This window comes from Balaenoptera borealis (genome assembly GCF_965194805.1).
Source record: "Balaenoptera borealis genome assembly, chromosome: 5".
In the NCBI taxonomy this organism is placed as follows: domain Eukaryota; kingdom Metazoa; phylum Chordata; class Mammalia; order Artiodactyla; family Balaenopteridae; genus Balaenoptera; species Balaenoptera borealis.
The window spans coordinates 47,646,666-47,672,243 of NC_138862.1; the positions used below are offsets into that span (position 1 = coordinate 47,646,666).

The following is a 25,578-nucleotide window of genomic DNA, read 5'->3' on the forward strand; positions in this document are numbered from 1 at the left end:
TTCTTTGTCCTTCTTTGAACTCTTTATAGTGAATACACCATAATATCTCCAAGTTTGTACTAGGAAGAATGTTTCTTCATTACTTTTTAGCTTTTTTACTTAACTAATGCTGATAAAAGCAGCCACAGATATCAGTTCCCAAAACAGTATCTCAAATATGACAAAGAAATTATCAGCCTGATTGTCCATTAAGTACTGATAATACAGTCCTGGAACACGAGCACATTATTCCTAGTCTTTCCTCTTGATAAGTAATAGGCAAATGTGTCAGAACTAAATAATGATTGAAGTGAAGGATGATCAATATTAATCTCTCTCTCTCTCTCTCTCTCTCTCTCACTCCCTCCCTCCCTCCCTCCTTCTCTCTCTCTCCCCCCTCTCCCAGCAGAAATACCATTAGCCAGTTTACGGGGGGAGCAAGGTCCCCGTGGAGAGCCTGGCCCAAGAGGACCACCTGGGCCCCCTGGTTTACCAGGTCAAGGGATACCTGGAATCAAAGGAAAACCAGGGCCACAGGGATATCCAGGAATTGGAAAGCCAGGTATGCCTGGAATGCCAGGAAAGCCAGGAGCCATGGGAATGCCCGGGGCCAAAGGTGAAATTGGACCCAAAGGGGAGATCGGACGCATGGGGATCCCAGGACCTCAAGGACCTCCAGGGCCTCACGGACTTCCTGGCATTGGGAAGCCAGGTGGGCCAGGGTTACCAGGGCAACCAGGTGCCAAAGGTGAGCGAGGACCCAGAGGACCACCAGGACCTCCAGGCCTTCAGGGCCCTAAAGGAGAGAAGGGCTTCGGGATGCCAGGTCTGCCAGGCCTGAAGGGTCCTCCAGGGATGCATGGCCCTCCCGGCCCTGTAGGACTTCCAGGAGTGGGCAAACCAGGAGTGACAGGCTTCCCTGGGCCCCAGGGCCCCCTGGGAAAGCCAGGCCCTCCAGGCGAACCTGGGCCACAAGGCCTTATAGGGGTCCCAGGGTTTCAAGGACCTCCTGGGATGCCTGGAATTGGAAAACCAGGCCAGGATGGGATCCCTGGGCAGCCAGGATTTCCAGGTGGCAAAGGGGAGCAAGGACTGCCAGGACTGCCAGGACCCCCAGGCCCTCCAGGGATCGGGAAACCCGGCTTCCCAGGCCCCAAAGGCGACAGGGGCATAGGGGGTCTTCCTGGGGCTCTGGGACCAAGAGGGGAGAAAGGACCAACAGGTGCCCCTGGACTGGGGGGCCCCCCAGGAGAGCCAGGCCTGCCTGGAATCCCAGGTCCCATGGGCCCTCCAGGGGCTATCGGTTTCCCCGGACCCAAAGGAGAAGGTGGGGCTGTGGGGCCACAGGGGCCACTAGGTCCCAAGGGTGAGCCAGGGCTTCAAGGCTTCCCAGGAAAGCCAGGTTTCCTTGGTGAAGCGGGGCCCCCCGGCATGAGGGGTTTGCCAGGTCCCATAGGGCCCAAGGGGGAAGCTGGGCATAAAGGTTTGCCAGGGCTCCCTGGTGCCCCAGGGCTGCTTGGACCAAAGGGACAGCCAGGAATCCCAGGAGACCAGGGCTTACAGGGGCCCCCAGGTATCCCAGGGATTTCAGGCCCGAGTGGCCCCATTGGACCGCCTGGAATTCCTGGCCCCAAAGGGGAACCGGGTCTCCCAGGGCCCCCTGGGTTCCCTGGAGTAGGGAAGCCCGGAGTAGCAGGACTTCATGGCGCCCCAGGGAAGCCTGGTGCCCTTGGTCCCCAAGGCCAGCCTGGCCTTCCAGGGCCCCCAGGCCCTCCAGGGCCCCCGGGACTCCCAGCTGTGATGCCCCCGACACCACCACCCCATGCAGAGTATCTACCAGATATGGGGCTGGGAATTGATGGAGTGAAACCCCCCCACGCCTATGGGGCTAAGAAAGGCAAGAACGGAGGGCCAGCCTACGAGATGCCTGCATTTACCGCTGAGCTGACTGCGCCTTTCCCACCCGTGGGGGCCCCAGTGAAGTTTGACAAACTGCTCTATAACGGCAGACAGAACTACAATCCGCAGACGGGCATCTTCACCTGCGAGGTCCCTGGGGTCTACTACTTTGCATACCACGTTCACTGCAAGGGGGGCAACGTGTGGGTTGCTCTGTTCAAGAACAACGAGCCCATGATGTACACGTATGACGAGTACAAGAAGGGCTTCCTGGACCAGGCGTCCGGGAGCGCGGTGCTGCTGCTCCGGCCCGGAGACCGGGTGTTCCTCCAGATGCCCTCTGAACAGGCTGCGGGACTGTACGCCGGGCAGTACGTCCATTCCTCTTTTTCAGGGTATTTATTGTATCCCATGTAAGAAAGAAAAAAAGAGAGAAATTTAATAGAAGAAAAGAAAAGGATGCACCAAAAAATCCAAATGGGAAACATAATTGCTTCAAAACATTTATATAGTTGGAAAGTTATATTTAAGTGAAAGTCTGAACCATCGTGTACAAATAAAAACTAAGATGCATGTTTAGTGCTCTGCACAGCAGCTTGTGATTGAAAATGATGGGATAGATTTATGTATCAAGTACTGACACTTGTGTTGTACCCACTGGAATCGTATTAGCTGTTTATGTTATGTGCTTCCATGATAACCTGCTTATTCAGATCAAAGTGTTCCAGTATGAAAGAGCATAGCTAATGAAAGTCACTCGCTCATACTGTTTACTTTAAAATATTTATAAATATGGCTTAAAGAAATGTCAATGATAACAATTACATACCGTATTTACTTGCATAATTTCCTCTGTATTTGTGCAGACACTTTGCCATGGGATGTGGAAGAGCTCTGCAGTGCTCTTCCCCAGTGAGGCGTGGACAGAGAACCAGGGTAGAGCTTTACTCCAAGGGATGTTTCTCCCCTGTCGGAAGCTGTCTTTTAAAACAAGAGTTCTACTCAGAATTGTGTGTCTAGTGTCCCTAGAAGAACAACTGTAGTGTATTTACTCGTGCCTTCTGTGTGCCTAGCACTGGATGAGACACTTCTGTGGGGCCTAAGACAGTGCCCCACAGGGAGCTAACAAACCAGCTGGGAGACATGAGCAGGAAGTAACTCATTTATTCCTTACGGGTTCTTTTTGCTTGTTTTTTTTTTTCCTGTGATTTTTTTTTTTTTCTCTCTTGTTGTCTCCATGTAATTTCCATTATGACCCAACTAATATAAACACCTGGAAGTCATAAGAAAAAAAGTAACCCTCTCCCCTCATAACTTTCCAGTTTTGCGGAATGTTCATTATAAACAGCAGTTCTTAATTGTGTTTACATGCGTATAATAATCCCCCTCCTTTGCCTACACACACAAATGACTACAACGAGGTTTCACCCACGAAGGGGATATCAGTACTTTTTAGTAGCTACTGAATTTCAAAGAAATTTCCCTGTGTAGTATACATACAAATCGGTGTGTCATCTGAAGTTCCAAAGTCAATTTCCTAAGTCCAAGCTGTCCTTTGTTTGGGGAAAGAGGGGGCAGTTTCAGAATTACATAGGAAAATTAATTTTTTTGAAAAAATAATTTCTGAAGTTTTAAATTAAAAAATAGATGTATTACTTCCTGCTGTAGGTACTAAAAATGCAGGAAGCAACCTGTGGAAGAGCCACATGTCAGAGGGCAATGACAGCCCATGCTTTTTATGTCACCCCACAAGTACAGGAATCAATACAAATTTAAAAAGAAAAGTAAATTTTTTTCCAGGCTTTCATTTAGGTACATACTAATTGCTTTGCACATTCAGATCTGGTCTCAAAACACAGACAAAGCATTTCAAGTTGGCTATGAGTCTGCTGCCGACACTATAAGCCACTGGGGGTAATAATGTGGGGCTATGGTGGTGGAGTCTTGTATCTACACCTCAAAGTTAAGAGTGATGAAATGAGGGGATAGGTACAGATGGGAAGACACACAAATAAATACGGTATAAACACACATGGAATTGTGTCTATGTCAAATCTGAATCATTTTAACCATCAAGAATATTCTCTTCAGCCTAATATCTGTCTTTTCCCTATATGGTATACAAGCACCATTTCTTCTCAATTTCTTAAAAAGAGAAATGAGTTCATTACCACGTGGTTTCTTACTCATGGCTAATTACATGACAAACTTTTCCCATCAAAAACATATCCCACCCAACCTTCAATTTCAAAGCAGACAGCATTTATGTGGCCAAATATTCTTTGGGTTGGTCTTGAGGATGCTGGTTTTGGGCCGATGGCTATGAGAGCCACATGGATCCACTGGGCTCTGTCTGCTGAAAAGCTGCACTGAAATGGCTTGGAGGCAAGTCAGATCAGCTGATTTATAAAACTGTATTTATCTGTACATGTATGGGCTTTTTATTTCCACCAAGAGAGAAAGTAGCTCTTTAGTCAAAACCAAATTTCACTTTTCAAATACCTTCCAACTTATTTATTGGTTGTTACTCAATTGCGTGTGTGTGTGCGTGTGTGTGCGCGCGCGTGCATGCGCGCATGTGTTTATTATCAGGCATATGCTTCTAACTTTTAGACAGGGGAGGAGCAAAATCTATGCCAGATACTGTATATTCTACAATGGTGCTAATCTCAGAGCTAAATGAATTACTCCATTTAATTTAAAAAGAGTTTTAAATAATTATCTATGTGTCTCTGTTTCCCTTTTGAATGTTGCACATCATGTTAACACATTTAGTGTAAAAGCAGATGAAACAACCACATGTTCTAAAGTCTAGGGATAGTGCTACAATCCCTATTTAATTCAAAATTAACTAGAACTTATCCATGTGAAATGGACCAAACTGACAATATTGTTATTTAAATACAGAGTTTTAATGCAGGATGACATCCCACAGGGGAAAAGAATGTCTGTAGTGGGTGACTGTTCTCAAATATTTTCCAGAATACCATGAACGGTGAACAGACTGGTAACTTTGAGTTTCCATGATAGATTTGAGACATGTCAATAGCAAATCATTTTTGTATTTAAATTTTTGTACTGATTTGAAAAAAAAGTCTCATTAAATACCTTTAAAAGTATGTTTCTCATCTTGTTCATATCACTCAGCTGACACTGTTTGAACTTCATAACTGTTTATCCCCCAACGTGTTAATTAGCTGCTGACACAGAGACCTAACATAATCCTAGCTTAACGGGGACAATTCTTTCTCTTTGACATAACAGCTGCAAGCATAAACAGGCTGGGGCTCATGTGGCAGCCCCAGTCAGGGCCCCAGCTTCCTTCTATCTTGTTGCTCTTCCACCGTGAGGGCGTGGCTCGCATCTCCAGGGTCCAGGAGAGCTAACCACCACAGGCACATTCCAGTCGGTGGGAAGGAGGAAAAATCAGGAAGGGGAGAGCATGCTTCCTTCTTAAAGAACTCAACCTAGTGGTTGCTTAGATCACCCTCCCACATACCATCCTCTGAATTTAGTCACACTGGCACAACCAGCTGCAAGGGAGTGTGGGAAATGGAATATTTACTGTGGGCAAGCATATGTGCAGCTAAAAATCAGAGGTTCTATTAATACAGAAGAAAGGAGAACAGATATTAGGGAACAATTAGCTGTTGCATCTGTCACATCCAACCTAAAAGGATAAACTGCCACAAATCTCTTTCCTCCCACAAAAAAACTAATCTTCATGTACTCAATTCTGTTACAGTTTGCCACACCAGAGCCAAAATTTTTGAGGGGAGATAGTGATGAGTGGAGCTTCAGAGCAGAAGCAGACCTGTTTCAAGAACCTAAGGGTCTTAATAAGCATCACTGATAAGGAGAGAATTCTTTTGTGATGACTTATCAAGATCAGAATGATCACAGCTTATCATGTCTAGACTATCATAAAGGGAATTACTCAAATCATTCCACAAGCAACTATGTAGCACCAGTCTGTGGCTGGTTAACTCACTTGTTTAAATGTATCAATCTGGAAATTCAAGACCATAGCTTCCATTCCCACATAGCCCAACTAGTTCTATTTCATTCCACGGCCAAAGGCTCTTCCATAACATCGACCAGTCATCTCATGTGCACACAGTGTTGGTCACAAAAGTAAATGGAAGGATAGATACAAGAGACAGAGGCAAGGAGGAATAAATGGTTGGAATTTAGAATGCGGACAAGCAGGGCAAATCCATCATTACAATAGGTCTATAGTATCCCTTTACATTAAAACAAGACAAAAAGTAGCCCCTACTTTGCACCTGATATTACTAGGCAATGTGAGGGGCACATAAGCAACAGAAAACATGACCATTCTTTTAAAAAGTATCTTTTGTTTAGAGGACATCAAGATGTTTGTTAAACGAATTGACTTCCAGGTGATATACAAACAAGGGTGGTGTGAAGCCAACTGGATGCATACATGCTAGCAAAGTTCAGAAAGAGAAAGGCCATTCCATGCTGCTCCCGTCCTGGGAATGCCTTCTCTGACCTGTCTGCTCGATAATCCCTCCTCACCCCCTCAGGACACAGTACAAGCATCACCTCTCCTTCCCTACTGCCAGATCTAGTCACCACCCTGCCTTGTACAATCTTCTGTCCCTTTACTTTTCCTGCTTTATAACTGAACTGTTTGTCTGTCTCCCCTACTGATAGAGTGTAAGCCTCTTGAGAGCAGGTACCTCACTGCTTCATCTTTGCATCCAAAGCTCATCACAGAGCGCTGGTCCAGCTCCAGGGTGGAGGGAAGAATGAATCTCGCAGGGTTGCTGTGGGAGCTAGTGCTAAACTCGATGTGAGGTGTGACTGAATCCAGCTCTGGGATTCCAAGATTATACAGAAGATTATATGTCCCAAGATTATTTAGAAGTCTACTGTGGGATAAAAGCTAATCTCAGGTAGTTTTTTGGAGAAGACGACTTTTAAAGAAATCATCTTTAATTTGACAGAATTTGGATGAATGGAGCATAGGGCAGTGTGTGTGTGTGTGTGTGTGTGTGTGTGTGTGTGTGTGTGTATGAGAGAGAGAGAGAGAGTCAGAAGGGGAGGCGGGGGTGGAGTGGGGTGGGCAGAGATAAGGGAAATGACCTGACTGGTTCAGAAGAACTACTCAAAAACTAGTAAAGGAAACATTTAATAACCAAAGAAGGATCAAGTGATGTAGGGCTTTATATATAGGGAAGATACATTTATATTTTATCTAATATGCAATAAGAAGACATTGTAGGTCCTTAAGCAGGAAAATGGTATGAACATAAGTATTTTAGAAAAGTTACTTTGATGATTATATGGAGAATGTCTGATACAAGTAGCAAAACCAATGAGGAGATCAGAACAGCTTTAATCCAGGAATGGGGTGATGGGTTGATGGTTCAGGGAGCCTAACCAAGTCTAAAGAGTGAGAGTCACATGTCAGGTCAGGTGTTAGGGTTTAAGGACTGCATAACAATGGAGCTATCTCAAGGGCTAGGAAACGGAATGAATAATTGAAAACTGAAGAGACAGTTGAAAGACAGAACTGACCCTGGAGACAATCCCAGGATGGTCTTATGAGGGAGAAGGAAGCTTGACTCAAAGGTGGTTTCCTCACTGATACGCTTGGAAAACAGGGACGGTACCACTGATAGAAACAGGCAGTCCTCCAGTGGAGCCTGCTCTAGGCAGGGAAAGAAGAGACGCTTGGTTTATACATAGACTTGTGGGATCTGCCTGTGCGCCAGACGCGCATTTGCTAGGCAGATGAGGGTAAAGCCATGAGCCTGGAGAGAGACCTGGTGGCCTATTGTAATAAGGAGAGAAAAGACTCACTCAAAATCAGTGGCACCATTTGCAGACAAAAATGATTAGACTGCTTTAAAATCTCCTCCCTTACTTGCTGCAGGAATTTATTTAACAGATCCTTTCATCACAGATATAGCAAAGGGAAATGTCATCCCAATCTGCATGGAATTACAATGAACTCCAAATACGCAGAGCTAATAAAAAGTGTAAATCAATCATGTTCTCCTATATTTCAAAAAAGTTTTTCTCCTTAACGGTCCTTGTGACTCTAAAATGAAAATATCATGCTCATTCCATATCATGAAAAAGAAAAATACCTATAGAGTAGCCTTAGGGTTATCTTTCTTCTAGCAAAGAGTTACACAGAATTTCTGATGCTTTCATTTTCAAAACCAATGTTTGTATCAGGATCAACTTAATGCTCAAATAAGTTATTCTTTATGATGTCAAATAGCTGTTAATGATTTTTATTATTAGAAAAATATTTTTTGCTAATTCCTGGAGATAAGTGCATTGGAATTTCAATTTAAAAAGTGGGGCACATCACCCCATTTTAACAAATTATTCAGAAGTTTCTCATGTGTGTTACTGAAACACAGAACCATCTAACTGAATTTTCCTTTGAGGCATCCAGAACCTTTCCAGAGGTTTTTTCCTTTGCTATCTTAATGCAAGTAAAAATAGATTTTTATTAGATTCAAAAGCACTTCTAAATTAAAGTTTATGATTCCTGTGGAGACCTACAATTCACATGCTTTGTTAAAACCACCAAGACCTACAAATTAATTTTATAATGAGCATGGCCAAGTCAGTTCTCATCTAACAAGTGAGTGGCTGGCAGCAACATTCACATCTGCTCTTCATTTGTGGGTGACAGACACAATGGGGAAAGCTGATGGAACGCTTCCCAGGTTCCAACTGCCTGCTAGTAAGAGCTGCCTTTCCTCACCAAGGCCAATGCTGTCCTTGTCATTTGTTCTTAAAACCAGAGTCACCAATATAGAACATGCTAGGAGAGGGCTCTGAGGCCAGGCTCAGAGAACAAATCTCAGCTCCTCTATTTAACAGCTGTGATATCTTGAGTCAATTATTTAACGTCTCTAAACTTCAGCTTTTGCACCTGTGAAACAGTAGGTGATAATAGTAACTATCTTCTACATTTGGGAGGGTGGATGAAGTTGTAGAGTGTGTTATGGAGGGGCAACAACTGCTACTATTTACTGAGTGACAACCATGTACCAAAATGCTTTAACTGTTTTTATGTATTAACTTAGTTACTCCTTATAATGACTCTTATTGTTAGCTCCATATTACAGCTGAAGAAACTGAGGCAAAGTAACTTGTCCAAGATCTAATAAATGACAATGCCAAGATTTTAACCCACACATCTGGCTCCATAGTCCATGCTCTGAGCTATTACACTATACTGCCTAAAGGCAGGAGATAAAAGTTCTCCGCTGCCTAAGAAGCAAACAACTGCCAGTGAAGGTTTAGAATATTAGCTTGCCTCAAAATAGAGAGAGATGACCTCAGTTATTTCTTACTGTCCTTACCAGAGACAAGGAAACAGCCAGCTATCAAAAGACTATATATTGACAGATGTCATGGTGACATCCTTACCCCTTAGGAGATATGAAGGCAGTTGGCTTTAAAAACTGAAGGGACCACCTCACACCTATTAGGATGGCTACTATGAAACAATACAAAACAATACAATACAAAAAATAACAAGTGTTGGTGAGGATATGGAGAAATTGGAACCATTGTGCACTGCTGGTGGGAAAGTAAAATTGGGCAGCAGCTATGGAAAACAGTATGGAGGTTCCTAGAAAAATGAAAAATAAAATTACTGTGTGACCCAACATCTCCAGTTCTGAGTATATACCCAAAAAAACTGAAAGCAGGGATGCAAACAGTTATTTGTACATTCCTGTTCACAGCAACATTATTCACAATATCTAAAAGGTGGAAGCAACCCAAATGTCCTTTGATGGATGAATGGATAAACAAAATGTGGTATATACATAGAGTGGAATATTATTCAACCTTCAAAAAAGAAGGAAATTCTGCTACATGCTACAACATGGATGATCCTGGAGGGCATTATGCTAAGAGAAAGAAGCCAATAACAAAAGGACAAATATTGCATGACTCCACTTATATGAGACACCTAGAGAAGTCTAATTCATAGAGACAGAAAGCAGAAGGGTGATTTCCAGGTGCTGGGCATGGGGGGAGGAAGCAATGAGGAATTATTGCTTAATGGGTATAGGGTTTGATTTGCAAGATGAAAAGAGTTCTGGACATGGATGGTGGTGATGGTTGCAAAGCAATGCGAATGTACTTAATGCCATTGAACTGTACACTTAAAAATGGTTAAGATGGGGCTTCCCTGGTGGTGCAGTGGTTGAGAATCTGCCTGCCAATGCAGGGGATATGGGTTCGAGCCCTGGTCTGGGAAGATCCCACATGCCGCGGAGCAACTGGGCCCGTGAGCCACAATTACTGAGCCTGCGCGTCTGGAGCCTGTGCTCCGCAACAAGAGAGACCGCGATAGTGAGAGGCCCGCGCACCGCGATGAAGAGTGGCCCCCGCTTGCCGCAACTAGAGAAAGCCCTCGCACGGAAACGAAGACCCAACACAGCCATAAATAAATAAATAAAATAAGTAAAACTCAAAAGTTTAAAAACAAAAATGGTTAAGATGGTAAACTTTATGTTATGTGTATTTTACTGTAATTTATAAAAATAATCTAAAAAATAAAAAAACTAGAGGGAAAACATCTGTTAACAGGACTAACCCATGATGTAGGAGGTAACTGAAAATGACCTCTGGCAGCCTCCCTTACCTCCACGTTCACCAGTGTTCACCAAATGGGTAAGGAGTCTAAGCAGTACCACTGCGGTGGTCCAGAAACTGCAAGTCCCAGCCTCTCCCAGGGAAGCTCTGCATGCAGACCACTGTGGGGCTGCCACCTACTGCACCTCCTCTACTTCAGTGGATATGACCTTCTACGGAGCTTAAGACCCAGCTGCTTGAGGCAGACAGTCCACCTTCACCCAGTGACTCCAAAGGACAAACTAGAATGAGTTTCCTTTCTTCTTCAAGCCTAAACATGAATCTCCATATCAATTTTTTGGTTCCAAAGGTGAAGTTAAAGATCAGGTGTTTCTTCTTCTAAATGATCTTTGGAGCTCATACATATTCAAGATTTGAACTTTTTTTATAGTAAGTTTTACTTTAGCCACCTGACCTCACCAAGCCCTGTGGGGAGAAAGATGGAAAATTCACCGCAACTCTAGGCAGGAGACGGGAAGTAAGCATGGCTTCTAAGACTTGCAGGTTCCCAAGGAACAAGTTCTCCCTCTTGTGGCCAGAGGAGAAACAACAGCTTCACAAGCAGGTTTTTTTCTTACATGAGAAAAGTGGGTCAGGAATTCACTTCTGAGGATAGAGTGTGGATGGTTTGTCTCTGCTCCATGACGTCTGGGGCTACAACTGGAGGGGAATCAACACCTGGGGCCTGTAATCATCTGGAAGCATCTTCATTTACGGGTCTGCCTGTTGATGCTGGCTGTCAGCAGGGACCTCAGCTGAGCTGTGGGCCAGTATACCTACATATGTCCTTTTCATGTGGTTCCTCTGTGTGGCCTACCTTGGGCTTTCTCACTGTATCACACCTGGATTCCAAGTGAGCATCCCAAGGGAGCAAGGTGGAAATGCATAGAATTTTTAAGATTGCACCTCAGAGATCACAGAATATCTTTCCTACCATATTCTATCAGCGGAGGTGACAAAATGCTTGCCCAGATTCACAGAGAGGGAAGCAGACCCCACCACACAATGTAAGGAGTGTCAAGGTCACATTGTAAGAAGAGTATGTGGGATGGGAGACACTTGTGGCCATCTTTGAAAAACACAACCTGCGATATGTCTACCTGGATATTCAGGGTCTCATCCATAGTGCACACTCACTAGCGGACCTGGACATGGGACACGAAGATCCTCACACTTTTGCTCACTCCCTAGTTCCCTGCAAATGCTGCTTCCCAGATCTCTTCGCTATTGAACTCCAAATATTATATCTTCCAGGCCCTTGACCCACTCAACCACACAATTCACTATTGCTCAAGACTCTGTATTTATCCTTAGCTCAGACTATTTCTCCATTCAAAGGAGATAATTAAATGTACATCTTGAAGCTCTGCCCACTAGAAGGATTCTCCTCACACTGTCCTCTAGGGCCCCTCCCTGAGTGGGACTGTAGTGCAGTAGCAGTCCATTTTCAGCTCTACTAACATATCAAGCCTGAACCAGTCATGAATATTTCCTCCAACATCATCAGCTGGTCACAGGGAACACCTCATGAAGCCATAGGTGTGAGTGAGGATTACAAGACACAGAGATCTTTACCACCTGTTCATGTAAATTACTTACGACTTCTGGACCTGCTTAGATGTGATCCCATATATATCATTTCTATTTTTCAGTGGGTTGCTGCTGTGGGCACCCAACCTTACAAAACCCAGGTCTAAAAGGGCAGCTCTGATAATATAATCATTTGATGCTCCATCGTCAAATGCTCAGTTTCTGCTAGAACTTAGTATCATGCCAGTAGCTGCTTTTTGAATGGTTTGGCTACTGAAGGTATGGCCTTACTCTAAAACCCTAGGAATTTCTGAAGGTCATGGTGAACAATAATAAGCAACAAAAAGACTTGGGTCAGAGGAAATTTGTGAAGTCTTCTCAAAGTACAATTTCTGGCCTGACACTTTTCAAGAAGCAATCTCGTCACCACACCATTTGCCCTGGGTTTATTAAAGAGCCATTTCAAAAAGCAAAATAAATAAATAAATAAATTTTAAAAACCCTAGGAGTTTGTGCTGTGATTCTCCTTTCAGGTCCTGCCAGACTCCACACAGCATCATCAACTCTCACCTAGCACCTTGGAATCTAACACGTCATTATGAACTAAGGGGAAGAGCAGCTTGTGTCACACACAGCCTGGACCCACTGCCAAGGCGTCTCTTCTTTTTTTTTTTTTTTTTTTAAATAATTTCACTTATTTATTTATTTATTTATTTTTGCCTGTGTTGGGTCTTCGTTTCTGTGCGCGGGCTTTCTCTAGTTGCGGCAAGTGGGGGCCACTCTTCATCGCGGTGCGTGGGCCTCTCACTATCGCGGCCTCTCTTGTTGCGGAGCACAGGCTCCAGACGTGCAGGCTCCAGACGCGCAGGCTCAGTAGTTGTGGCGCATGGGCTTAGTTGCTCCGTGGCATGTGGGATCTTCCCAGACCAGGGCTCGAAACCGTGTCCCCTGCATTGGCAGGCAGATTCTCAACCACTGCACCACCAGGGAAGCCCCAAGGCTTCTCTTCTTTTGACCCTACTCAAAACTGGCAGCCTTTTGACTCAACTGATAAGTGAGTCAGAGCAGTATTTCCAAGTGTGGCATAGGCTAGCTGTAAAATATAAACAGGTGCACCAAATACTGTTTTCTATTTCTTGCATAGGTAGTAGGTGGTAGGAGATGAAAGATGCAATAACTTTTCCTTTCCCTTGAAGGGGATACCAGGCATGTCTCATATATCCAGACTTCTAAAAATGTGATCAATGTTGCAGGGCCCTGAATATTTATGATTTATCTCTCACACTTTGGCATGTATGTATTTTCCTAGGGCATCCACAGTACTGGCCATTTCCTGCTCCCCAGATCCAATTAATACTATATCACCAATAAAATGGATTAAAGTGATGTTCTGAGGAAGAGTTCTAATAATCATAGTCCTTATGAACTATATTATGACAAAGATAAGGAGAGTTAACCAGTCTTGAGAGTGTTCATAGGAAAATATTCACAACTTTGAGTGAATATGAACTCAATTTTTCCCAAGTGAATGCAAACTGCTTTTGATATTTTTTCCTGATAGGAATCGAATACAACACATTTGCCAAAACAAGTGCTAGAGGCTGTGTTGATTGGTTCAATCAAAGATATGACACCTGGTACATCCCCTATGCTTGAAGATACCATGTGATTAAATTTACAGCAGTCCACCATCATTTGCCATGGTCCATCTGGCTTTGGAGGACCATACTAGTAAACCAAACTCCCTGCAGCCTTTAAGTGTTTTAGGTTGGCATTAATCTCTGCAACTTCACTAGAATGAGATAGTGCTTCTAATTTACTATCTTTGAAAGGACTGGGGAAAGGGAAGGCACTTTCAGGGGCTTCCACATGACCCTTCCTACCCTAAAGTTTCTTACTTTATTGGTCAGAGGATCAATGTGATGGTCCTACCAGCTGCTAAGTACATCCATCTCAACTATGCACTCAGCAACTGGAGATATGACCATAAGTTGATGAACCCATTGAAGCCACCATGAAACAGATTTAGGCCAGGACTCTGTCACCTGGCCCCTGTATGCCCCACTCTAACGGGGTTATGGTGGCAGTTTGGATTCCCTGTGTCAATGTAGTTACCCTGTATCCAACAGCCCCTGAAAAAGCTTGGTATTTCCCATTTCTCCAGTGGACAATTACTCTGAAAAATGGCCATAGTTTCCTTTGGAAAAGGTATGAGTACATATTGTATATACTGGTTGCGTTGCAGAGAACTTCCTCAGGGGGATCCAGATTCCCTTTAATCAATGGATTCTTGAGTTTGAGAATTGGCTCATATCTGGAAACATGTCCAAAGATCATGCTTTTCCATTTTGGCAGTTAAAAATCTGCCTTCTGCTTACCAGCTCTTGATTTTGTTGTTGTTGCTATATAAGTCAATCAATACCCTCATTAACTTTCTATCTTGCCCCTAGGAACTCATAGTCTGTGAAACACCACAGATCCTCTACATTTCAAGGATCCCTGACCACTGATTAAATTCACTTTGCTTCTGATGGTTCAGTGCTGCCAACTGCTTTCACTATTCTGGAATTCTATCATACTCACGGACACTCGGGCATCTCCTACTGTCACCTCTGGCCTACACAGGACAGTCACCATTGAGTCTCTCAGCTAAGTCAGTGCCCACACACTACTGCAATCTTATGGTGAAAGAATTGTCCTCTGGGCCCTCCCAGGGAAGAGAGTCAGCTGGTAGGTTCTCTGGTCTCACATAATAAATCCATTCTAAAGTCTACCACTGAGTCTCCTGACCCTTTCCTTAATAATCTGCCAAGGCAGTCCCGATGTCTCCATCTCATTTACTATAGGTTACCATTGTGTCTAAGCTTTAAGATGCCATCCCCACAGGATGTTAGGACTTCACAGGACATTAAATCATCAGCCACTGGGGACTGTCTCCATATCAATAACCTCTCTCCTACCCAGCTTTACACACTGCTGGTCCAATACTCTCAAGATCCATTACCTGAAGAAATTCGTGGTTCCTGTTGAGATATATATATATATATATCACACACACATATATATATACACACACACACACACACATACACACACATACATATATATGTGTATATATACATACACACACATATATACATATATATATATACCTGTAGTCTTTCTTGTAAATAAGTAATTTTCTCCTATAGTAGGGGCTGTACTTTCCACTCTGTCTATGCTGAGAACTAACTCTAGTTATTGGTGAAGAAGCAATGAGAGGAGGTGAGGGCTCAAACATCATCTAGTGAGGCAACTGACTACAGTGAGGCCTTGAATGGTCTCCAGGTAATAAGAGGCTATTTTCCTCCAGCAAGGGAGAAAGGGCCAGTTCTGTCAGCCCAGAAGGCTCAAGAATCTGGGAGTTCAGGAACCTCAAGGACATCTAACCAAATGTCTCCTTCTCAGTCTCAGAGTCTCTCTCCTTCCCTTTGAGGACTTGACTTGACCATAGGTAACATATCAGTCTGTGCAGTCAATCTCTTTGTAGCTCTGCTACCCTTTTGATCAAACTCTGACCTGAATTTATAGCACAGTATGGTCTCTGGTTGCAGAAGGGCCTCTTTTAAGCACTGCTAGGAAGGACTTCTGGTTTTCTCAGCATGTTCGGAATTGATAACAACCAGCCAACTCCACAATCTTTAAAATTACAACTGCCCCATATCTTTCAAGTGTTAAAGCTATTGCACAAGCCAGCATTTCCCCTTCCACCTGTACGTCATTCTAATCTACCACAGGTGAGTGATTGTGTTTTAGTTATTGTGATGCTACAGTACACCAGAAGTTTTTACCATTCTTCTTACCACTACCAATTATGTCCTTGTTACCATCTGATCAGTGAGTAAATTGATTCCCAAGTTTTGTCTTGAGGGTCTGCTTTCTAGGGTATTTCCAATACCAACTGTCTTAATTTAGGTTGCTTCTAAAGCAGACCCTGAGACTAGGACTTGGGTGCAGGTATATTATTTGGGAGGTGATCTCAGGAAGCACAAGTGAGAGACTGGGGAAAGGAGACATGAAAAACAGAAAAGGCAATAAAGTGTCCATCTGGGGACCCTTTAAAAAACTGTGTGAAACATATTTCAGAATTGTGCCACCAAAGGACAGAGAATCTGGAGCATTATCTACTAACACCTGTTCCCTTTTGGTTGAGGGTTGCCCTTGGGAGCATTAACTGCATTGATTCTTGGGCTGAGCAAGCTCCCATGGTGCCAGAGAAACAGACGGTAGGGATGCTCAGGGAGGGAAGTTGTCAGCATGATGGAAATAGTCTACCACAGCTACAAAGAAGCTCACATATGGGCCAACGGAAAATGGAGCAGGGCATCAAGAGTACTGCTTCAAAGTCATAATGGAAGAAGAGGACAGTATGATTAAAAGGGCATTTTCTCTGCCCCCTGGTTCCTGACACAGAACTCCTAAATTCCTTGGAATTTCCTGAGTGGTAGGAGTATTTTTTTCTAATAAGGTGTCACTTGGTGGGCTCCTGGATAGGGGCTAGTCACCAGAAAGACCAAGCCATGATTAAAAGCTTGGAACTTTCAGCTCCACTCCCCATCCTCCAGGAAGGGCAGAGGGGCTGGAGACAGATAATGATGAATCATGCCTACATAATGAAGCCTCCACAAAAATTCCAAAAGTATAGGGTTCAGAGAGCTTCCAGGTTGGTGAACAGATCCATATGCCAGGAATGCCACACTCCAACTCCATGGAAACAGAAGTTCCTGTGATTGGGACCCTTCTGTACCTTACTTTATGCATCTCTTCATCGTGCTGTTCATCTGTATTCTTTATATAATAAACTGGTAAATATAAGTATTTCTCTGAGTTCTATAAACTATTCTAGTAAATGACTGAACCCAAGGAGGGAGTCCATGAGAACCTCTGATTTATAGCTGGTAGGTCAGAAGCATAGGTGACAACTGGGGACTTGTGACCGGCATCTGAGGTGGTTGGAATCCAGGGCCAATAGGAAGACTGATCCTGGGATAAGATCAGGGACAGTGGGAAAGTGAATTCACATGGGAAAGTAGTAAGACTGTCTGGCAGCTTTGAATGTCATTTGAGAGAAAGGGTCATTATTTGGAATTCTTAATGAGTTCTTAATGAATAGCATTTAACTTTAATGAAAATTTCTCTTTTGTGTAAGTGGATCTTTTCTCTTATATTTTAAATTATACAAATAACGTGTTATTTGATACCACAAAAATATATGTAACATACCTATAAGTTATAAAGCATAATACTTAAATGCACATCCACTCTACCTGAATTAGAACTTTGCCAATAATTTACATTTACCTTTGTTCTTCCTAATCCCATCTCCCTGACCACTCCCCTCCCCCACCAATCCACATCCTTTTTTTTTTTTTTTGCCTCACCACGCTGTGAGGCTTGTGAGACTCTAGTTCCCCGACCAGGGTTGAACCTGGGCCCTCGGCAGTGAGAGCATGGAGACCTAATCACTGGACCACGAGGGAATTCCCCCATCCTGAATTTCGTGCTTACCAGTCTGTTAACTTAAAATCACATATGAATTTTTTTGCCTGAAATTTTTTTAGTTTTCTTTGTATCTGAACTTTACGAAATGGTATCTGAGACTTGGCTTTTTTAAATTAACCATTATATTTCCAAAGTATATCCATGTTATTATGTATGTTCATTCATTTACTCTGTTTAATTGTGTGGTGATATTGTAATTTAGTTATCCATTTTCCTATATAAAATATTTGGGTTGTTTCCACATTTTGCTATTATTAACAGTGCTGCTGTGAATATTCTTTTATAATTTCCTGGTACACATATGCAAGAGTTTCCCAAATGTATATAGTTAGGAGTGGAAATAGCTGGATCATAAGGTTTGTATGTTGACTTTTACAAGATTTTGCCATATTGCTTTTCTAAGTGGTTATACCAATTTACACTCACAGCAATAATGTTTAAGAGTTCCCACTGACACACATATTCTCCAGAATTTGGTACTGCCAGAGTTCTTAATTTTGTCAATTTACTGAATGAAAAACAGTATCTCATTGTAGTCTTTTTTGTATTTCTCAGATTAATAATGAGACAGAACATCTTTTCATATGCTTATTGGTCATGGCACTTCCTCCTCCACATTGGTATTTCTTATCTAACTTTTCAATCAACCATCATAATTTCTGCCATATCCATTTCCTCATGAAAGACACATTACTTTCGATGATTACAGATTATTTTACATTTGGCATATTTATATAGCTAATATCTTCCCTTTTAGGGCGTTTAGGACATACTGATAAAGTCTAATCAGCAATTCATTTATAAGCCACCTATTAGTTGGGTGGGTTTTGGATAATTTTTACATTTGGCTAATCCTATCCTCACCAGATTAAGAGTCCCGGTTGTTTCTGAGACTGTATCCTCATCATTAGTTTAGACCTTCATCATTACAAGTTGTAGCTCCTCTGCTTGAGTTGGTGAAATCTGGAAGGCGGGATCGTATCCTACTCATCTTTAAACCAGTATTCCAATTACAGTGACAGGCACATCACGTGTATTTAATGCATTTTCGTATGATTTTCACCTTATGACTCTCCTCAAAGTATCGTCCACACTTAGTTTACAGCTGGCCCCAGCACTCGGCGCCCAGCAGGTTTTCCCTGCCCATCTCTGCCACTTGAGGAAGTGAGACAAGCACCGTAGGTCTCTTACCTATACTTGGGCAGCAACGGGCTCCCTTCTTCTTCCCTTGTTTCACAAAACCGGGTTGGGGGCGGGGGGCGCAGTCGAACAGAGTGCGGGGAAGTTGACTATAAACTCTCCGTACTTCTCGGGTCTGTCCGTTGGCAAGCCCTTCTGGACAGGTCAACATTCGCTTTCCTCATATCGTATAAAAAGAGCAGTACCCTCAACTACAAGAAAGGTCCAAAATTCATGGTCATGACTTGTGCACGTTTTTTTAAAGAGCAAATTGTAAAAACACACCGACGCCCAAACACTTAACACACAGACGAAAACACACCCACGTGCTATGGTCTTCTCCCGCGACTCAAGGCCTTTGAAATGGAACAGAGGAAAATTGTCTTAGCATTCCGTCTCCCACTTTCGACAATATCTATTCGGCAAAAATAAAACCTAAACAAAAAGTTTTAAAGGCAGCACTTAAAAAAATGATACGCTTTTTCTGCTTACGTGTCTTCCTTTCTTTCGGCTTTTGTGGGGGTTTACTTTAAGTCTCCAGACTGATCCTGCCCATCCGCACTGGTGTAGAAACTGCGAACAGTTGGACGCGGCTGCCGGGGAGGCGGGGCGGAGGTTATGACGTCATCGCCGCGGGGCGGAGGCGACAGTGTCTGAGGAGAGGCTCAGCGTGCTGGGACGCCGGCAGCCCGGCTCTGAAGCAGCGCGAGTTCCGGCCAGCGCCCGCTCCTCCCTGGTGGTCGGCCCACGTCGAGTCCCGCGTGGAGATGGCAGATGATCTTGGAGACGAGTGGTGGGAGAACCAGCCGGCAGGAGCAGCCAGCAGCCCAGGTACCCACTCTGCCCGCGCTCTTGCGGGGCCTCACCCACCCCCCAGCCTTCCGTGCGCCTCAGCCCGGGCCGGCGCTGCCTCTGGCGGTCGCCGCGCTCTGCCCAGCGGTGGTGCACACCGCCTTGGGGGCACGCGAGCGTCGCGGAGCAAGTGGAGCAAGAGATATACTAACACGTGAAACAGACGAGTGTGACAGTAACTCATACCTACTCTCTAGTCAGGAAGGACCCTTTTCCAAGCTGTTTTTTGTTTGTCCTTATTTCTTAACGGATAAGACAGTTTTCGCGGAGACAGGGAGTTTGGGCGTAGCGGTTAAGGGTTAATTAACTCCTGGGTTAGGTTCAGACTGCTTCTGTTCAAATCGCGACTCCAGCCTTTTAATACTGTTTAGCCTCCTTTTCCTCATCTGTAAAATAAGCGTAATAATGCCAATTTCATAAGATTGTCGTGAAGGTAATACAAATGATGCACTTTAGCACAGTGCTTGGTACATAATATGTGAGCAGTAAATAAAAGCTTTAGTTCTTGCTATCGTTAGCAGCAGCGGCAACATCATATCATCATCATATCGTTTGGACTTTTAGAGCCTGAAGGAGACTTGGAGATCTGCTTGGACTCACCCATTTGACAGATGAGGAACATGAAACCTAAAGATATCAAATAACATGACTAGTTCACATAGCTACTCAGAAACGAGAGTAGAATTCAGTTAACACAGTTCAGACAATGTTTATTATGCTACGTGTACCTGCTGCCAATGCAGTGAATATTTTATCCTTGAGTAGATAGCGTTAAATAACTCCTCACCACAGGCTGGCCTTGAACTTTTCAAGTCTCATGGCTTAGTATACAATTGTTTTTTTAAAATCATTCTTCAGAGTCTGCCTCTCTTTACTAGATTTTCTAAGATTATTTTAGGGTAAAACCAAAGCCTGATTCATGTCTGTAGAGTCCACAGGACCCTGCACATGATTGACAGTTGATACATATTTGCTACAATCATTAATATTGAAATGTGAGTTGAGAAATAGCCATTGAAAACAACAAACATTGTTTCCATGCTCTACTACAGCATTGTTTCCAGAAGGGCAGGCTTCAGATACAAACAGAGCAAATGGCATTTTTTAAAAGGTTGCCAGTATAATACTTCATTGATGAAACTTCCTGACTCTTTTGAGGCTTTGTTTTTAGCAAAGGTATGCTTGTGCTTGAAGGCACAAATACCTTTTTTTGCAGGCTGTGGTATTTCACGTTTCCTTTAATAGCCCCTGCCCCCCATAACTGAGGTGTTGAAAACTATATTTTATGGTATGATTCAAGGATAAATGCCAATTAAGAAACAGTCAGAATTTTTTGGAGTGGTGAAGGGGATCTTAATTCTTGGTTCTAGTCCTGTTTCTTGCCCTCACCAGCTATGTGTCTCTCAAGTTAGTCACCCTTTGGAAACAAAGAAATTAACATGTATTGAGTATCTACTATGTGCCAGATGTTTTCATAAATATGAATGCATTTAATCTTCATAACATTCTTAAAGGGTAAGCGTTTTAATTTAATCTTCATAACATGCCTAAAAGGTAAATGTTACCTTCATATTTAAATGAGAAGCAGAAAAGTTAATTGTTCTTAGGAACACACAGCAAGGGAGACATCTGGGAAGAGGTCAAGAGCACTTGACTTTCAAAGTCACACTTTTCCCACTATTACTGTGTGGCTTCTCTGGTCCTCAGTGTCATAGTCTGTGAAGTGAGGGATCCTTAGAGATCATCTTTTTAAGGGTTTTACCAACCAAGACGTTTTAAACGTTGAATCTAGTTAGAACTGTAAGGTGCTACAGCCTCTTTCATCTAAGTTGCCAGGATTCCCATCAAGATATGTTGGAGTCCCTAGGATCACCCCACTTCTTAGGTTCCTTCTAGCTGTAAGATTGAGCTTTGAAAATTGGTAACATTAAATTTATCAAGGGCCTTTGCTTTGTTAACTGCTTTGAAGATAGGTGAGTGTATAAGCTTCCTTGAGATCTGCTTGATTGATTATTTACCAGTGATTTGTTTAAATAATCTGAATAATGTTTCTAATTCAGAAGAAATCACAGCTGCACCAAGTCAGGTTTTCTGATCCTACCTATATTAATAGAGAAAGATCAGCCTAAAATATGTGAATTATATATTGTTTTGAAAGTCAGAGGAGAAATAGTGCCTTAAGTCAGAGAAAGGAAAGATAGTTGTAGTAATGCCTTTACTCCTGTTGTGTATTACGCTACTTGCCTATAAAAGTAAACATCTTTCCTTATCACCTGTTTCCAGTTCGTGCTTACGGTGGCGAGGTGATGGAGCATTTAGTCATTTATTCAACAGTCTATATCTATCTACAACAAAGGCTTAACATCTGTGGTTATGAATTCTTGTGCACATTTTCTAAGAGCAAACTGTACAAACACACGGATGCCCAAACACCGACACACACTGTGTATGATATTTATCCAGCTATCTATGTATTGTCAAGGAATTGAACTATGTTTTTGCGGTTTTCATGACTTCTTAGATGAGGTATGTGACTCAGAGACCCTTACTAAAGCTCTCGATCTACATATGACCCTTTTTGCATACATCTTATGGCTTTTCAAAACCTGTCGTTTTTCCTACAGGCATTACTTATTTTATTGCACTTCACTTTATTGTGCTTTGCCAATACTGCATTTTTTTTAAACAATTGAAGGTTTGTGGTGACCCTGCATTGGTTAGCATTTTTTAGCAATAAATTATTTTTTAAGTAAGGTATGTACTCTTTTTATATGTAATGCTATTGTACAATTAATAGAGTACAGTATAGTGAAACATAACTTTCATATGCACTGGGAAACCAAAAAATTCATGACTTGCTTTATTGTGATACTCACTTTATTGTGGTCTGGAACCGAACCTAAATATCTCCGAGGTATGCCTGTATTAGAATCCTGCATTGTACTGGAGCCCAACATGGTACCTGGCACTTAGTTGGTGTTTGGTAGATATTAACTGAATGAGTGAATGCATTTTACAGGACTTTTGGTGATAGTATACACAGGTAGACATATAATTTCTCATCCAATCTAGACACTTTTGAGAGCGGAAGGCCATGCTCTTAGAATTTTGCTGGGGCAGTCCACTTGAGGTGTCTGGTCACCCTATTGGTATCATCATTGGTGGTGATTGGAGTCATGGCCCAGGGTAAGACAACTGAGAATTGCCTCTGCTGAGGTGTGTACAGCACAGTTTGCCTCCGGCAACAGAGCCTAGGAATCATCTAATGATATCTAATATTTCGTTTCACTTCATTTCACTTATTTCCTTATTCCCTGCCTACCTTAAGAAATTGTTTGATAATAATATATAATACTGCATGTATTGTAGTAAACAATATAGGCAGTAGAATCATAATTGCAAAACATTAGTGCTAATGCACCAGGTGCAATGGCTGAGATTTCATGTAGTTGACCAAACTGGGCACTTTCTCAGTGTGAAGCTGAATGTTTATTCACGTCATGGTTTTCGTGACTTATGGAGCAGAGCCGAGAGTTTCTGCTCTTGGAAGTGGTCAATTGGTCATTCACTTGCTAAAGAGAACACCGATTGTTTTCCCTTTTTATTCCAATAATATGCCTATTAAATTACCAAGTCAAGCGTCCAGCAGGCAGCTGGGTATATGAATCTGGAGCTCCAGGGTTGGAGCTGGAGATAACGAATTTAGGAATTACCAGCACATATATAGCTTACTTTTTTTAAATATAAATTTATTTATTTTATTTATTTATTTTTGGCTGTGTCGGGTCTTCGTTGCTGCACATGGGCTTTCTCTATGCGGTGAGTAGGGGCTAATCTTCGTTGTGGTGCGCAGGCTTCTCATTGTGGTGGCTTCTCTTGCTGCGGAGCACGGGCTCTAGGCGCGTGGGCTTCAGTAGTTGTGGCTCATGGGCTCTAGAGCACAGGCTCAGTAGTTGCAACGCACGGGCTTAGTTGCTCCGCGGCATGTGGGATCTTCCCGTGTCCCCTGCATTGGCAGGCGGATTCTTAAACACTGTGCCACCAGGGAAGTCCCTATAGCTTACTTTTAAAGAGGATGTTTTTAGCAATCTTCAAAACTCTTTGCCTCCACTTCTTTTGAGGAAGGTTTTTCATATGCTCCCCTAGCTTATTCTGAATCTTTGATGCCATCTCTTACCAAGCATCTAACTAGAAAACTGAAGTGTGAAGACACTTCTGTGTGCAGTGCAGGGAAGTTGCAGATAACAATACTAATTTGCATTTATTAAGTGGTCACTCTGTGCCAGATACTTTTTTGATTGCTTTACATGTACTGGTTCATTTAATCTTCATAAGTATACCATGATGTAGGTACAGTTATCTCCATTTTTTAGATGAGGAAATTGAGGCACTAAGTGGTTAAGTGATTTGCCCAGTGTTATTCAGTTGGTAGGTAGAGAGGCTGAGATTCATAGACAGGCAGTCAGAAACCAGTCTGTGTACTTAAATTTCTCAAAGTTAATTATTTTAATTATCAATGATAAGAATCTCATCTCTAAAATAATAATCCTTTATCAGTTTAAAGAGGTTCATAGTTTATAAACCTTTTGTTTAGATACATCATTGTTATCAAATTGTCTATTAACTCTTAGTCTCCCAAAGTGTACTCTTCTAAAGAACGCTGATTACTCTGAGATATAATAAGCAGGTTGTACCATTGGACTTTGAGAACAGTCTCTTCCCGGGAACTCACACTTGGTCCTAGAGCTCAAGGCTCACATACCTGGCTGTCTTCTTGACGTCTATACTTATTTGATGAGAATGTCAAATGTAAAATGAGGCCCAACTCCTGAATTTTTCCCCAAATCTGCTTTTTCTCCAGACTTCCCTATCTCAGTAAATTAAATCACCAACTGCCCAATTTCACAAAGGCCTAGGCATATTCTTATTTATTCATTTATTTACTTCCTTCACCCTTTACATCTGATCTATCAAGTCTTGTCTCTGCCTTCAAAACATATCCTGAATCTTTTTTCCTTTTTTTTTGCTTGTTTGTTTGTTTGTTTATGCCATCGGAGTACATGCTGCCATCCTCACTTGCCTACACCTCTGCGGTAAACTTCTAACAGGGCTCCCAATTTCCATCTTGTTCCTCTGTTCTTCAGTCAGCAGACAAATTGATCAATCAGATCACATTCCTGCTTAAACCTGTCACTGGCTTCCCTCCAACACACAGAATAAAACCTAGATTGCTTACCATGGTTGGTATCTGCTGGAACGTACTGACTCCCCTCTAGTTTATGCTGTCCCAGCCACACCAGCCTTCATTGGGTGCCTCAACAGGCCAAGCTCATTCTGTCTTAGCCCTTTGCAATAGCTGTTCCTTTTCCTTTCTGGGCTGTCCTTCTGAATTTTGAATGGTTGGCCTTTTCTTGACATTAAGACCTAAGTTCAAACACACCTGAGTTCCTGTCCAGCAAGTGTAGAAGTAGCTATCTACTTACATTATCATGTTACAGTAATTCTCATCAGAGCACTTATCACCAACTATTATTTTCCTTATTAAATTATTACAGTCTTCGCACACTATTATGTAAGCACCATGTGAGCAGAGATTTGTTTATCTTGTTCTTTGCCGTATCCTCGGGGCCTATAGTAGTATCTGGGTACTTAGAAGGCACTCATTAAGGATTTGTTCATTAAGTAATTAATTGTTAATATTTCACAGCCACATCTTGGAGACTTTAACATAGGACCTCTGCGTCTAAAGAAACTTGGTCCACTGGAAGAGTTGTCAAAATCCTACTTAGGCTTTTAACGGACTTGGCAGATGTTGCTTTTCTCTTTCTAAAAATACATTAGAAGTCTGTGTTTTATAACTGTGTCTACTATCATTTTATTCTAACCATATTTGGGTTTAGTTTTGAAATTACATATTTGAAAGGACAGCAGACTTTTGCTTTGTAAATGAGCTGA

At 42.6% G+C, this 25,578-nt stretch overlaps 3 protein-coding genes across 11 annotated transcripts in view; 2 read left to right on the forward strand and 1 right to left on the reverse strand.

The window, feature by feature from the left end:
- The window catches only part of COL8A1 (collagen type VIII alpha 1 chain), a 156,253-nt gene extending 151,256 nt beyond the window's left edge, over positions 1 to 4,997 (forward strand). For 2 of the 4 annotated variants that reach the window (XM_082392093.1, XM_082392092.1), the window contains one exon: positions 389 to 4,997. In XM_082392093.1, coding sequence (XP_082248219.1) covers positions 389 to 2,295 — 1,907 coding nt within the window. In that variant the 3' untranslated portion in view covers positions 2,296 to 4,997. Of the gene's footprint in view, positions 1 to 385 lie in introns of all 4 variants that reach the window. The other 2 variants (XM_082392091.1, XM_082392090.1) reach the window with 1 other exon arrangement.
- LOC309628821 (uncharacterized protein) overlaps positions 1 to 19,296 on the reverse strand; it is a 70,939-nt gene extending 51,643 nt beyond the window's left edge. The window contains exons 1-2 of one of the 2 annotated variants that reach the window (XM_082392245.1): positions 19,098 to 19,296; positions 18,784 to 18,983 (exon numbers count right to left, since the gene is read on the reverse strand). In XM_082392245.1, coding sequence (XP_082248371.1) covers positions 18,784 to 18,943 — 160 coding nt within the window. In that variant the 5' untranslated portion in view covers positions 18,944 to 18,983; positions 19,098 to 19,296. Of the gene's footprint in view, positions 1 to 18,783 lie in introns of both variants that reach the window. The other variant, XR_014244728.1, reaches the window with a different exon arrangement.
- Positions 19,297 to 19,403: 107 nt separating this feature from the next.
- The window catches only part of CMSS1 (cms1 ribosomal small subunit homolog), a 393,486-nt gene continuing 387,311 nt past the window's right edge, over positions 19,404 to 25,578 (forward strand). For 2 of the 5 annotated variants that reach the window (XM_082392182.1, XM_082392183.1), the window contains exon 1: positions 19,404 to 19,602. In XM_082392182.1, coding sequence (XP_082248308.1) covers positions 19,539 to 19,602 — 64 coding nt within the window. In that variant the 5' untranslated portion in view covers positions 19,404 to 19,538. The remainder of the gene's footprint in view (positions 19,603 to 25,578) is intronic. The other 3 variants (XM_082392180.1, XM_082392186.1, XM_082392187.1) reach the window with 2 other exon arrangements.